This window comes from Podarcis vaucheri (genome assembly GCF_965113315.1).
Source record: "Podarcis vaucheri genome assembly, chromosome: 10".
NCBI lineage: Eukaryota > Metazoa > Chordata > Lepidosauria > Squamata > Lacertidae > Podarcis > Podarcis vaucheri.
The window spans coordinates 10,571,848-10,586,999 of NC_138748.1; the positions used below are offsets into that span (position 1 = coordinate 10,571,848).

General features: G+C 41.5%; 1 protein-coding gene across 9 annotated transcripts in view; it reads left to right on the forward strand.

Moving 5' to 3' along the window:
- KIF21A (kinesin family member 21A) overlaps positions 1-15,152 on the forward strand; it is a 99,284-nt gene that overhangs the window by 48,999 nt on the left and 35,133 nt on the right. For 5 of the 9 annotated variants that reach the window (XM_082239429.1, XM_082239432.1, XM_082239434.1 and 2 more), the window contains exons 10-16: positions 724-787; positions 1,994-2,197; positions 6,808-6,846; positions 11,711-11,798; positions 12,746-12,863; positions 13,345-13,533; positions 14,739-14,938. In XM_082239429.1, coding sequence (XP_082095555.1) covers positions 724-787; positions 1,994-2,197; positions 6,808-6,846; positions 11,711-11,798; positions 12,746-12,863; positions 13,345-13,533; positions 14,739-14,938 — 902 coding nt within the window. The remainder of the gene's footprint in view (positions 1-723; positions 788-1,993; positions 2,198-6,807; positions 6,847-11,710; positions 11,799-12,745; positions 12,864-13,344; positions 13,534-14,738; positions 14,939-15,152) is intronic. The other 4 variants (XM_082239431.1, XM_082239437.1, XM_082239433.1 and 1 more) reach the window with 1 other exon arrangement.

Genomic DNA, 15,152 nt, shown 5'->3' on the forward strand with positions numbered 1-15,152 from the left:
TTAATCGAGAGAGAATTGGAAACCCTTTCCAATCTACTGCAAATTGCCCCAGAGATGCCCAGTGGATCCCTATCTATATTCTGCGCATTCCCAAACATAGATAATTTGAGTAAACCTGAACTGTTCAGTAAAACTGAAACTGTACATTCTGCGAAACTAACCCTTTCTTGTACACATTCAGTAATAATGTTAATCATAATTTATTATTTCTACCCTGCCCATCTGGCTGGGTTTCCCCAGCCACTCTGGGCGGCTTCCAAAAGAAGGTTAAAAATACATTATTTCTTTGACATCTGGTGGGAGGGTGTTCCACAGAGTGGGCACCCCTACCAAGAAGGCCCTCTGCCTGGTTCCCTGTAACTTACCACTGATTTGTCTACATAAATCCATATTTCCTGTGAACCCCTTGGCACAGGGCTGGCCCAATATATTTTGGGAATGAAGATCTACATCAGGCATAAGGGGAGAGTGCAGCGACAGAAACAGCAGGCAATGCATTCCTTGGAAACTGGTTCTGCTGCCCCTGTGGATTGTGTCACCTGAGGCATCATCTCACCTTGTCTCATGGGTGGGCCAGCCCTCCCTTGCCTCCTTGCCTGTGAACATTTAATTTCCCCTTCTGAATATTAAATGCTGGTCCCCATGCAATCCTGATAACAACATTTTGTGTCTGCCTGCCATTCTAATAAACACACTCTAATATTGGTTGTTGTCTTTTTAAAGGAGAAGGTAATGAAGAAATCAGCAACATGATTCATAACTACATCAAGGAAATTGAGGATCTCAGGTATTATTCATTTGACATCTTTTGTGATTTTGTCTCGCTTGTGTTTCCCCCCTAGAATGTAGAATCTATGCGTAGCTCTACCAGTCTTTGTGGTTTAAATGTATTGTCTATATGTGTAACGTGGAAGGACTCTTGTTAGTGGTTCAGCACACACCATAGCTCTAAAAAGCATTGTTCTTCATCCCAAGGTTATTTCTAATGACCCTGAACAGCAGTTGTCCAATAATTAAATAGCTGACTTTCTAGAAAGTATAATTAGAACAGAACATTATCAGTTCCTGTATTTGAGCTGCCTATTCACGTAGCTCTGTGAGCATTTTCCACCGGATCTTCCGTTAATCTGTGTTTGGTATCAGAGTGGGACACACCAAAGGACTCCACTTATTTTTTTATTTTATTTTTTTGCCTTATTCTTACCGCTAGTGAGTGTGTGACCTTGCTTGGAAATGTTAGACCATGATTTAGCAGTCTGTGAATGTAGCTGCTCATGTGCTCATACGTCCCCTTTCTTCATTTAGTATGGCCTCAAGGAGAAGGACAGAAGCTTTTGATTCCATTTTTAGCTAACCACAATAAGCGCTGAGTTCAAACCTAGACAAACTGTGGTTAGTTGACTATTGGTTTACTGAACTGAGAAAATTTCAAATCAAGATTTATGACATTGCCTTGTTTCAGTAGCCTTCAGCTAAGACGGAGAACCATATTTGAGCATTATATCTGAAGCAGATCACATGAACCCGTAAATGTATTCCCTTACTGCCCACTCTATGAATCTAATGAAAGCTGTTGGCAGAGCATGAGACTCTTAATCTCAGGGTTGTAGGTTGGATCCCCACGTTGGGCAAAAGATTTCTGCATTGCAAGGGATTGGATTAGATGATACTTCTGGTCCCTTCCACCTCTACAGTTCTAAGATTCCATGAAATAAGTTTATTAGTCTTTAAGTTGTGTTGCTGCTGCTGTAATACATTAGCAAGAAAGTACATTGGTACAAGGTGCTTAAACATCAATTGTGAAAACATCTGGAATTAATATAATATTGCTTACATATGGCACCCCAGGAACCCATCTTAGTATTATTCTTTTTTTAATGTTTGTGTGTACAGTTGGCTAGAACCTTGAATAATATTTTAGAAAAATATTTAACAAAAACGTATACTGACATTTTCTGTTTCTGCTTTCATTTCTATAATTTTCTGTGCCCAGGGCAAAACTACTGGAAAGTGAGGCAGTGAATGAAAATCTTCGCCGCAACTTGTCAAGGGCCTCAACGAGGTCAACGTACTTTGGTGGCCCCTCTTCATTTTCTGCTTCGATGCTTCCCTCTGATAAAGAGACAATCGAGATTATTGACTTAGCAAAAAAAGACTTGGAAAAACTGAAGAAAAAAGAAAAGAAGAAGAAAAAGAGGTACCATTTAAAACTATGTTTGCAAAGAATGCTGTCTGTTTTAACCAGGAAACGGTTAATTGTGAGATGAAGAAAAGCCCTTCTTTGGGCACTTGACTGCAATAACAGCTGCATAAATCCTGCATACACTTAGCCAAGTCTTCATCTCCACAGTCTGCAGCTATGGCCTGGTTTGCATGTAATGTTGAACCTTGGTTAACATTACATACGCAAGCTAAAATGAGTCTGAGCATAGCGTTGGGCTTGTTTGCTCCCATCTCACCTTCTTCTCCTATACAGCTGGGACAATGGCTTTTCTAGTGTTTAGTTTCACTAAAAACTAAATGGCGTGTTATGTACAAACCCATGATGGTTTGAAGCAAACCCTGGTTAACGTCTAAACAGGGTAACATCATACCATGGGTTGTGAAACTGGCTTGTTAAACTAAGCAGAGTTCATTTTAAACTACAACCTTTTGTCCATACATTACAGTAAGCTAGGATTCTTTGAAGTGAAACTAAGTGCAACGAAGTTTTTCTGCCAGCTGAGAAGGGAATGTGCAAACCTTTTGTCAGGCTCATTCTATTTTGTGCATATGGTGCCAAATCATGGTTTAGTGTTGCATGTGAACTAGCTCGGTGGATTATGTACATATTCTTACTTGGAAGAGAATACTGAGCTATGAATGTTTTGGAAGCTCCAGTTAAAAATAAAAGTTCTACTAGGTATAGTTTAGTTGCTTAATTTGAAAGACACATATAGCAGCCATTGAGATTTACAATTGGTTATTGTTAAAATGGCTTGTTTTTCTTTCTTCATACCCAGCCTATGCCTGACTTGCAACATCTCTGCATTTCCATACTCCATTTGATTCCCCCCTTAATTTCTAATCCTCCCAAATCTTCCATCAACCACTGGATTATTTTAGGCTGTGTTAATAAGTAAAACAAGGAACCAGTAACTATAAGCAGTTTCCCTACAGGTAGACAGTTGTCCTTCATTTCCTATTTAATGACACTTACATTGTGTTTTATCTATGTGCAACAAGCTTACAGTGAAACAAATACATCAGTCAGAGCAAACACATTCATTTTCTGTTTGATTATGAGTGTTTACTGCTTGCTAACTGGCTGGTTTTTTTGTTGGCTAAATGTAAAATATAACAGCCGGTTGCTGTGGAAGTAGCAGCCTAAGATGAAGACCTTATTGAGCGGTCTTCCCTCAAATATGGTGATTATATCTAGAAGGTATCCTGAACTGGGTCATTAGTCTCTTTGTGTGTGTTGGCCATTTTCTTCTGTAGCCAGGAAGCAGATCTGAACTCTAGAACTCATTTGAATGACTTAGGTTTACATGACTGAAGATGAGCCATTTAAAAACTTGCTTTTCGTCTAATTCATAATCATTATCAACTTTTGATTGAAACTCCTCAGTGTCTTTAATTTCCCCCTGCCCCTTATAATGGTAACTGAGGAAAGAAAAGATAGACTTTGTTAGTTTTGAGTTAAATCTAATTCTCAGGTCAAGTTCACAAGACTTGACAGCTCTGCATAAGTGTATAAGGATAACTGAACTAGGAAGTTGTGTCAGAAAAGCACAATTTACTTGTAGCCTAGTTTTGTATTTTAGTATTGTGACCGTGTCTCTGAGATACAGAGCAAAATCATTGTGCCTGTCACCTTATTGCTGAACTTTGATGTATGGCTGCAGTTTCAGGCTTCCCCTTGAAGAAACATAGATGCCCTTGGAAACTTATCAGTTTTTCCCCCAGTAATAAGATTTGCATGATCTGAAAAGGCCTCTTGTTCACCACAAACACTATGTTCCTAAAACATGTTGTGGTGCTGGGTTCTGAAGTACTCGTGGGAGACTTCAACTACCCTGATATCTGTTGGAACTCTGCCAAGAATGTAAGGTCCAACAAATTTCTCAGTTGCCTCGTTCACAATTTCATTTCCCAGAAGGTGGAAGCAGCAGCAAGGGGGTTATCTGTCTTCGACCTGGTCCTCACCAACAGGGAGGAACTGATTGGCAAAGTGAAAGTGCAGGGAATCGGTGCAAGTGATCATGTTTTCTTGAGTTTCATTATACAGAAGCAAGGGAAAATGGAGCGTAGTCGGACATGCGCTCTGGACTTTAACAAGGCTGCTGTCAAGAAATCCAGTGGTCAGAGAAAAGGAGGTGGACAGACAAACCACAAAAGCACTGTGGTCAAGGCTGGGGTGGCATGCAAGGAAATGTTTGTAATGCAGAGGAAAACCAATTTACTTCCCTAATGGTTGGAGTGGAGAACCTCCTGCCTTCAGGCCAATCTTGGACTGCCAGAGAGTCTTGTTTGGCCCATGAGGCCATTTCCCTCAAACCATAGCCACCTGTCAGTCAGCAGGGAACAGGCGCTCACAGCCAAAGCAGTAAGTGGGGGTGAAAACCTTCTCAGTTTGGCTGTGTCCCAATTGTGGTCTACAGAAGTGGTCTACAGAATGCAGGGTTCTTTCTCCATCAGCTGGTGGGCAGGAAGTGGGGAGAAGGAAGTGCGTTGCTAGTCATACACTTGGCACTTCTTAAAAGTGATGAGCGTAGAACTGGCAACGCCGCTTGTGCTACAGTTCCCAACACCCAGCTGCCAGTCATAATGATGTCATGTGATTGATAGGTGAGATTGAAAAGGTCGCCTACGCTTGCTGTCGTCTGGACGTGCATTTCTGCAATATTTGTACTCTTTCTTTTTCCTAAGGTGGTTAGTTGTAGTTTCTCGAAATCACGGTAAAAGTTGTCTAGAGAGCAATGGAAATAATAATAATAAAATAATAATTTATTATTTATACCCCGCCCATCTGGCTGGGTTTCCCCAGCCACTCTGGGCGGCTTCCAACAAAATATTAAAATACAATAGTCCTTCAGATATTAAAAGCTTCCCTAAACAGGGCTGCCTTCAGATGTCTCCTGAAAGTCTGGTAGTTGTTTTTTCCTTTGACATCTGGTGGGAGGGTGTTCCACAGGGCGGGCGCCACCACCGAGAAGGCCCTCTGCCTGGTTCCCTGTAACTTCGCTTCTTGCAGTGAGGGAACCGCCAGAAGGCCCTCGGAGCTGGACTTCAGGCAGAACGATGGGAGTGGAGAGGCTCCTTCAGGTATACTGGACTGAGGCCATTTAGGGCTTTAAAGGTCAGCACCAACACTTTGAATTGTGCTCGGAAAGAGTTTTAGCAACCTGCTTTTAAAAATATTTAGCCAGAAATAAGAGGGTTTTTTACACTGCAAGTTCAAATGATACTGTAAATGTTTAGAGCTTAATGAGTTTTGGAAGATTCTTCCAAAATACCTATATCTTTCTCAGCTAAGGTATTAAAAAATTGCACATTGTTATCATTCGCTATTGCATATTCCATTATATTCTCCATTTCAAGTTGGTCTATAATTTCAGTCCCATATTAAGATTTCAGCAGTCTCAACCTTAATCATGCACATAGATCTCCACTGCTAGGATGCCTACATCTAATGCAGAAAAATTTCACCTTTTCATTTCTTCTGAGATGTGTTTTTCGTTTTTCTAACAAGCACTAATGGTCATATTTTGAATTCTAAAAAAATTATCTCAGCATTACAACGATGTAAAGAGTTGGGGGGTTTTCAGAATGCACGGTGGAGTAAGTTTTTAAAGTGTGTGTGTTTCAAAATCTTAGGGCTCAATTTTTTTCAGCTGGGTAGTTGTCCATTCTCATAATATGGTTTAAAGACTGAAAACAGGTGTAACGTATCCATTAACTAAGTTTTCCTGCAGAAGGAAACGTCCAGTATGCAAACCGTTATAACCCCCCCGCCAAATATGATAAAATTGTCCTTTTTTAAAAAACAACACCCAAACAAAATAGCTATATGTATGTCACTTAATCTGCTGTTCCTCCAAAGAACTTTGAAAAAATTCCCAGCTGAAGGACATTGTTTCACTACTAAAAGCTGATTGTGTGCCTTCAGGAGGCAGTTGTGATAGGAGCAAACAAGCCAGCTTCTTTGGCAGTAAATGATGGCAGTAAATGGCTTCCTCCTATTGAAAGCGCATGGATAGATGCATCACCCCTAGGAAGTCTTCCTGTGCAGCTTATGTTCATTTCAGTGGGACCTGCACAGGAAACCTTCCCTGTAGGCAGGATCTGTTCTGTTTTCTATGAATTTTCCAGCTGTCGTTCCCTCTATATCCAATATCCAAGCTGTTAAGTTCTGCCTTCACCAACAGACAAGAGAAAGGTAGCAGCAGGCTTGGGAAAACCTGATTGTTTTCAGGAGTACAAAATAGGTTTAGGCCACAGAATGCTGAGCGAATGTTTCCGGAGGGACGGAAAACAGTGGGGGACAGACAAGGTGCATAGCGTATGGAGTCCTGAACAGGGAGGCCTCTCTGCGCTGCAACATCTTGTTGCAGGGTCCCGTTTGTGAAGAATGTATTGCCTTTTTACAACTTGTGCTCTTTTGACAGTGTATTTTTCCTTTTAAAAGAAAAAAAGAAAATCATTTGAAAACCACAAGCTCATGTGTCATCTTTTCTTAACCTTCTTGTCGCTCTCGCTTTTCACTGTCTGGTTTGTCCTTCATTGGCTTGGCCCTTCCAATACTGTACCCTCCTGCTTTTGAAGGCTGCAGAAACTTGAGGAAAGCAGTCAAGAAGAAAGAAGGTTGGAATGTTTCACAGGTTTTTAATTAAACTGTCATTTTTTTTTAAACAAGCAAACAAACCACAAACTGTGCCACATAGATCTAACCCTAGAATTTAATCACATGATTGTGGTTTTTATTTTTTATTGCAAGACTAATTCCCCTCCCTGTTATAGAGTTATAGAGTGTGTGTTTTACACACACACACACACACACACACACACACACACTGCTAGCACATAAAACACTGACGCACATACCTCGGTTTAAAGTTAACCAGAGCAGTTTAAAGGGGCTGGGTGTAAACTAGAACCCATTTCAAAATACCCACTGTTGAGATCAATGCATAATCTGGAGACAAATGCAATTGTTTCTATATTCAACCGATTTTCCTAACAGCGGCCTAATTCAACTGAAAAGTGGATCAGTAAACCACAGGATATGCAGTAACTCTAGAGTATAACTATTTTAACTTCATTAACAGCAAACAATTTTCATTTTGGCTCGGATTCAGTGAATTGGGTTGTGCCAAACTTCCTTTACATATCTACTTTAAGGCAAAGTAGAGCTTCCTGCACCATGTAAGGCAAGGACACTGATTGGCTTAGGCCCAGAGTGGCACTAATAATTCCACTGATAATTATAAATACAAGATGCAAAAGAAATATGAACGCAATTAACATATAGCCTATAACTTTTTTATTTTAAAAAATTAATAAAACTACCAACAAAGAGAGAGGATTCCCAAGGATAGCACTTTGCCTGTTATACCTACGTAGAATCAGAATTGTAGAGTTGGGAGGGACCCCGATTTCTAGCCTAACTCCCTGCAATGCAGAAAATGCACACCACTTCTTTCCTAAACCTAGACCCAAACCTTCTTTCTTAAGCCTAAATGCTGCAGGTTTTTTTGTTTTTGTTTTTTAAAAGTTCATAAGCAAAGGTTAATGGTAATCTAACCTTAAAATCTGCTCTGCTAAAATTATAATCTGTGTTCCTTAGGCCTGTGCTTTGCTAGCTGTCAGTCGCTACTGACCGCGATGGCTGTGTTATATTCGTGCCCCCCGCCGAATACCAGATGGGGGGAGAGCTGTTCTACTCAAGTCCTGGTTGGTTGCTGTGTGGACATGATTCCGGACTTGATGGGCCTTTGTCCTGATCTTATCTGTCCACTGCCAACAGTGGCCTTCAGAGATTATTTCCCCTATTTTGCAATTTGAAATAGATGAAGAATAGGGCAAGAGGGTAGGATGATTGCTAGACACCCCAGGGCCTTCAGTCCAAAATGTAAAAATATATATATTTGAGAAGCATTGGGGGAATAATAGCTTAAGGATGAGTAGGGTGATGTCATTGGTGGAGTAACCGTTTGTCAAGCCAGGATGAAATCAGACGAGCACATCAATTGTGCAAAACTAACTAATGGGATGCGGGTGGCGCTGTGGTCTAAACCACTGAGCCTAGGTCTTGCTGATCAGAAGGTCGGCGGTTCGAATCCCCGTGACGGGGTGAGCTCCCGTTGCTCAGTCCCTGCTCCTGCCAACCTAGCAGTTCGAAAGCACGTCGAAGTGCAAGTAGATAAATAGGTACCGCTCCAGTGGGAAGGTAAACAGCGTTTCCGTGCGCTGCTCTGGTTCGCCAGAAAAGGCCTAGTCATGCTGGCCACATGACCTGGAAGCTGTCTGCAGACAAACGCCGGCCTCTTCGGCCAGTAAAGCAAGATGAGCGCCGCAACCCCAGAGTCATCCGCGACTGGACCTAACGGTCAGGGGTCCCTTTACCTTTACCTATGTCTACTGAGAAGTAAGTCCTATTGAATTCAGGATTGTGGAGTTAGGATTAGGTTAGCCACAGTGTGTACATTGGGAATAACTAGCTTTGCAGTCAGTTTTGCAATCTAGCTTCAGGGGCAAAGGGAGTCATGATGGGATTGGGGCTTCCTGGAAAGCCAATCTGTTCCCAGGATGCATTAGGCATGGGATTTCTTGTAAAGTATTAATGATCTTGAGTATAGAGCGTGAGTCAGTTGTGAACTTACATTTTACAAGAGCATTGATTCAAGTTCAAAGAATTGCAAGGACGATCTTAACATACCAAGAAGCGGGCGGACCAAGATGACTGTGTGGATTATTAACACACCATAGAGGGGAGAGCATTGGAAGCATGTGAATAGGAGAAGAAAAGGCTATAAGCCACCCATTCATCTGTTTAGGTCTGGGAATCTGAAGGATAACAGCTGTGGCAGCAAAGCATCTCACTTGCCTTTTAGCACAGATGGGCTCCATGGAAACTGCCTGGAAAAAACTTTGTACGGGAGCTCCATGCAGCTAGTGTCACTTTTTAAAAAGACACTTGCCCCTCTTCCTCTCGTGTCACTAGAATTAGTCATATTGGGAAAGAAGGTATTAAGAAAGGGTGGCTTTCAGCTGAGACCAAGAAAGGCTCAGTGCTTAGGTTTAGCATTTGATTGCCTGGTGACCTTGTTCTATCTGTTTGTTTTTCTCCATTGAATACATGAGCTTGCTAAATGTTGTAGACGTGTTTCTCGTCCTATACCAGCACCAGTGGCTTATTTGCATCTTCTTTGCCCTTCATTTTATGACTTCTGTTGTTTGCTGATCACATTTTTAGCTGTGCTTTACAATTATTTCCTCTTTACTACCCTATAGCATTAGAGAAGTCTGACAAAAAATTGTAATGTGTTAGATGTTATTTATTTACATTTCTTTTCATCCACTCCTGAAGACTCAAGATAGATAAAAAATAACATTATATATGTGTGGATGAATCTTCTTCTTCTTCTTCTTCTTCTTCTTCTTCTTCTTCTTCTTCTTCATTGTTTTCAGTATTTAAATACTGCTCAATGGCCACAGTTCTTGTTAAGTTGTGGGTAAACATATCAGACGACACAGCGATTCTTCAAACAGCTCTTGTTTATTCACAGGCCAGAACAGAACTGAACTGTTCTGCCAGCCTGCTTATATAGAGCTCCACTAGAACGCAACAGTAACAGTAACTGTTATTTTCTATAACTATCCAATCACTGAATGTCACTTTCGATCCCTTATTTGCATATGTGGACCTGAATTATCTACAGTATCCCCCTGCTGGCCCAGGGTGAGAACTTCAGTACATAACAGTTCTCAAGTTGGTTTAGAAGGAAAAATAAATTAATACCACACAACATGAAAATAAAATATAAAACAGAATACAAAGAGCAACAGAACAAACCCATACTAAGACCAGTAGTGGAGAATATGATTAATATAACAAATCCAAAAATATATATTTAAAATGTTTTAAGATTAAAAAACCGGAGAATATAACAGGCTTCTCCTTATTACTTTTATCATTATTGTTTTAAATTAAATTTATAGCATACCCTTCCTTCTTCCCAAAGGAGCCCAGGGTGGCAAACAAACAATAAAAAACTTAAAAGAGTAAAAAAAAAAAAAACACATTCTGGCACAGATGCAGACTAGGAAAGGTTTTTACTACAAGGTTTGTTAGCAGAGGACCTTTTTCAATAGGTGCCTCTCGTTTTATAGGGGTACTTGTAGAAGGACCTCTTAAGATAATCTTAGGGTCCTTGCATGTGTGAAGAGGCAATCCTTCATGTGACCTAGGCTCAATCTAGCACCGGCACTCTGAATTGGACCTGTAAACAGACTATAAGCCATAGCTTGTGACAAATGCATGGCATAATATGCTTGCATTCACCAGTCAGTGTTAACTCTCTACTTTGTACCAGCTGGAAGTCAAAGGCACACTGCATATTATATGTTGCAACTTAGAGATTATTGTAGTGTGGATAACTGTAATCAGGATACTTCTATCCAGAGTGTACAGGGATGGAGAACCTGTGGGCCACTTGCGTTTTCTTTGGTAGCCCATAGTTTGCCCCACTGCAGGGGAATTTGTCACCCAGCATAGGACTGATGTTGGGGGATTGGCTCTGCCCACCTTTTAAACTGGCCAAGAAAGGTTTGGGGGAGCCATCACACAAGCAGCTCATCTAAGATCCATATGTGTGGGACAGCTAATTTTGAAGAATCCATAAATTGCCTGGGGCCCATTCCTCCATGATTAAGGTTGCAAGCCAAAACACACTTGCAAGGGACTGAGCCCCGTTGAACTCAATGGGATTTATTTCTGAGTAAATATAGCTAGGATTTTCTTGCATTTGTTACACACACACACACACACACACACACACACGCTTGCTAAACCTGCATTTCTTGGCATGCTGTTTTGATTTTCCTTCTGCTCCTTAAATGATCTCCGTGGGTAGTACATAATCATTTTATGTACAGGCCTGTGATTTTAGGGATATTTTTCTGGCTTCTGTGGTTCCAGCTTATATATTACACCCAGCTTAACTCTAAGCTGCTCTGGCATGCTGTAGACCAGCCTTTGCCAACCTGGTGGCTCCAGATATTTCGGACTACAACTGGCTGGGGCTGATGGGAGTTGTAGTCCAAAACATCAGGAGGGCACAAGGTTGGCAAAGGCTGGTTTTAGGCACTCTGTGGTTCTCCAGTGCCTTTCTGGTTGTCTGTCTGCAATGCTTTCCCTTTCCCCATTTGAACTTTACCATCCATTAACTTTTAGCTCCACTTCTGGATCTCCAGAATGCAACTTTATGCATAATGGGGGAAACAGTTGTTGGGATCTTTATGGTTCTCCTTGCCATTTCAAACCATTTGATCTTGCAAGAAGCCATGAAGCTAAAATGTTGAATACTGTGATGCCCCTTCCCTTTCACATTCTCCTTTCAGTGAAGCACCAGGTTGTGGCTGGTGCTTTAGCCAGGTTATTGATTGAGGAGAGGGGAAGTAACCCCCTTCTTGTACTTTATGACCCCTTTTGTATTTCTTATCATAGTACTGTTAAAGAGGAGAGCACAGACAATGAGCAGGAGAAGAGGGATGAAAAGGGCGCTTCTGAAAGAGAGAATAATGAACTGGAAGCAGTAAGTATTGTGATCTTAATATATTCCGTCAATACTAATAAAACTCTTGCACTGCCTCCCTGCCTTTTTATGATTCAGAAAGGCAAAACTTGAAATAATAATAATAATAATAATAATAATAATAATAATAATGGTAATAATTTATTATTTATACCCTGCCCATCTGGCTGAGTATCCCCAGCCACTCTGGGTGGCTCCCAATCAAGTGTTAAAAACAGTACAGCGTTAAATATTAAAAACTTCCCTGAACAGGGTTGCCTTCAGATGTCTTTTACAGATAGGATAGCTGCTTATTTCCTTCACATCTGAAGGGAGGGTGTTCCACAGGGCGGGCGCCACTACCGAGAAGGCCCTCTGCCTGGTTCCCTGTAACCTCACTTCTCGCAATGAGGAAACTGCCAGTAGGCCCTCGGCGCTGGATCTCAGTGTCTGGGCTGAATGATGGGGATGGAGACGCTCCTTCAGGTATACAGGACCGAGGCCATTTAGGGCTTTAAAGGTCAGCACCAACACTTTGAATTGTGCTCGGAAACGTACTGGGAGCCAATGCAGATCTCTCAGAACCGGTGTTATGTGGTCCCGGCGGCCACTCCCAGTCACCAGTCTAGCTGCCGCATTCTGGATTAATTGCAGTTTCCGGGTCACCTTCAAAGGTAGTCCCGCAGTAGTCCAAGCGGGAGATAACCAGAGCATGCACCACTCTGGCGAGACAGTCCGCGGGCAGGTAGGGTCTCAGCCTGCAATCAGAGAAAGGACATAAGTAAACATTAATTAAAGCAAAGCACATGCAACTAATTCTGTCACAGGTAGTCTTATAATAGTTGTGTATTTCAGCAGAATATTTAGTCAGTTATGAACTGGTTAAAGTTAAAATTGTCTTTGTACTTAAAATAAGGAATTTGTGGAGCAATTCCATTTTTATCCTCTTTCTCCTTTTCCTACTTTAGGAAGAAGGTCAGGAGCTTAGTGACCGTGAAGATGACGAGGAAGATGACGAGGAAGATGAAGATGACATGGAAGTTGTGGAAAGCTCGGATGATTCCGATTCTGATTCTGATGAAAAAGGTGACACCAACTCCAATAACGTTAGAGATTTTTGCAGCTGTTTATGCAGAGAACTCGTGTCAAATTTTCCAAAGACCTAAATGGGCATCTTCGGGTTAGGGGAAGCAGTGTGCAGGCTGCCGTTAACAGCTATGTCCTGAGTTAAATTAGGGATGGGGAACTTCATGTTAAAGGCTAGTAATCTGAATGATCATTTCCAGGAAATACATGCTGATGTAAGTATTTTTGAATGACTAGTCTAAGTATGTAATGGAGACATTTTGACATCTGCCAGACCTGGGATTTTTGCTTCAGAGTTCTAGTACTTACACTAAGCTACTGTATTTGGAGTGTACCATTGTTGCAAAAACCAGTGTGTACAATGTTTGCTTAAATTAGCATCCTTTTATCAGGTGCATTCCTAGTTTACATAACTTTTGCAGCTGTATAGGCTGATTGGCTACAGTGTTGCTTGTATTTATTTGTGTTTTTTTAACTACAGCAAGCTATCAGGCAGACCTAGCAAACATCACATGTGAAATTGCCATAAAACAGAAGCTGATAGATGAACTGGAAAACAGCCAACGAAGACTTCAGACCTTAAAAAGACAATATGAAGAGAAGCTAATGATGCTACAACATAAGATTCGAGATACCCAGCTTGAAAGAGATCAGGTGCTTCAAAACCTGGGTAAGAAGAATGCCATTGTGAAGCTGTTGTATAGGCCACATTGAGAACTTAGTGAGGACATGCCAGTGTCAGTCATACTTATGACATGACTTCCATATCATCTCAAAATGTAAAGTAAAAGGAAAAAACCCCTGACAGTTAAGTCCAGTCGCAGACGACTCTGGGGTTGCAGCGCTCATCTTGCTTTACTGGCTGGGGAAGCCATCTTGGCCACAGACAGTTTTTCTGGGTCATGTGGCCAGCATGACTGAGCCACTTCTGGCGAACCATAGCAGTGCATGGAAATGCTGTTTACCTTCCCACCGGAGCGGTACCTATTTATCTACTTGCACTTTGACGTGCTTTCGAACTGCTAGGTTGGCAGGAGCAGGTACCAAGCAAGGGGAGCTCACCCCGTCGAGTGGATTCTGTTAAGTTGTGGGTTGACATAGCAGCCGGCACAGCGATTTCTTCAAGTAGCTCTTTTATTCTGGTAAGCTGGAAATAAACTGACTGCGAACAGCTCAGCCGGCCTGTATTTATAGTCAGCCGGCTGTCAACATTGTAACCATAACAGCTCAGAGTTCCCGCCTAAAATAACGGACGCGGACCTGAGTGAAAACTATCTACAGACCTGAATGAAAACTATATACAGTATCCCCCTGTTGGCCCAGGGTGAAAACTACACTACATAACAGATTCAAACCGCCGACCTTCAAAATGTAGTGGGATACAAATTTTAATAAAACAAGATAGCCAGTGTAATCACTCACTAGGAGACCTTGGTTCAAACTCCCACAGAATCTGTCACTTGCCTTCTCTCAATCTAAGCTACCTCATAGTCCTGTTGGCAGCCTAACATGGGTTAATGTCCCTCTAGCACTGAGCATCACTTAGAGCAGAGCTTTCCCAACTTTCCATGTTGGTGACACACTTTTTATACATGCTCCGGTAGGAGTATGGGGAGCTTTCACGCGACCCACCTACACACTGCAGCTGACACACTAACGTGTCATGACACACAGTTTAGAAAACTCTAAACTTAGAGGAAGGATGGAATTGATGTGATATTGGAAATTATCTTTTGCATATCCCTTTTTCGTTCACACTAAAGCCTTGGCAAAAAAAAAAAAAGACGTGCAAATGAAATCTTGGCATTGCAAGTTAGCCACTGAACATGCTGGTTCATGATCTATAAACTGAGAAATCCATTGCCATTTCTTTAGGTTCGGTGGAATCTTGCTCAGAAGAAAAGGCAAAAAAGGTTAAAACAGAGTATGAAAAGAAGCTCCAATCCATGAATAAAGAGGTGCAGAGGCTTCAGGCTGCTCAGAAAGAACACGCACGATTACTTAAAAATCAATCTCAGTATGAAAAACAACTGAAAAAATTGCAGCAGGATGTGGCAGAGATGAAGAAAACAAAGGTACTTTTTTTTTAAAGCACAGAATCCAATGCTGCACGTGTCTACCTGAACAATGACCTATATCCCCTGGCATTATGGATTTATTTTTTCTGCTTAAAAAGGAGTGTTAAAGCTGGTCAGTTCAAGACTGAAATCATTCTCCATTTTGATCATCTAGTTAGGATGACCGCCTACCAAGTAGTAACTTATTGTGGTATACAGTTTCTTGGAGAAG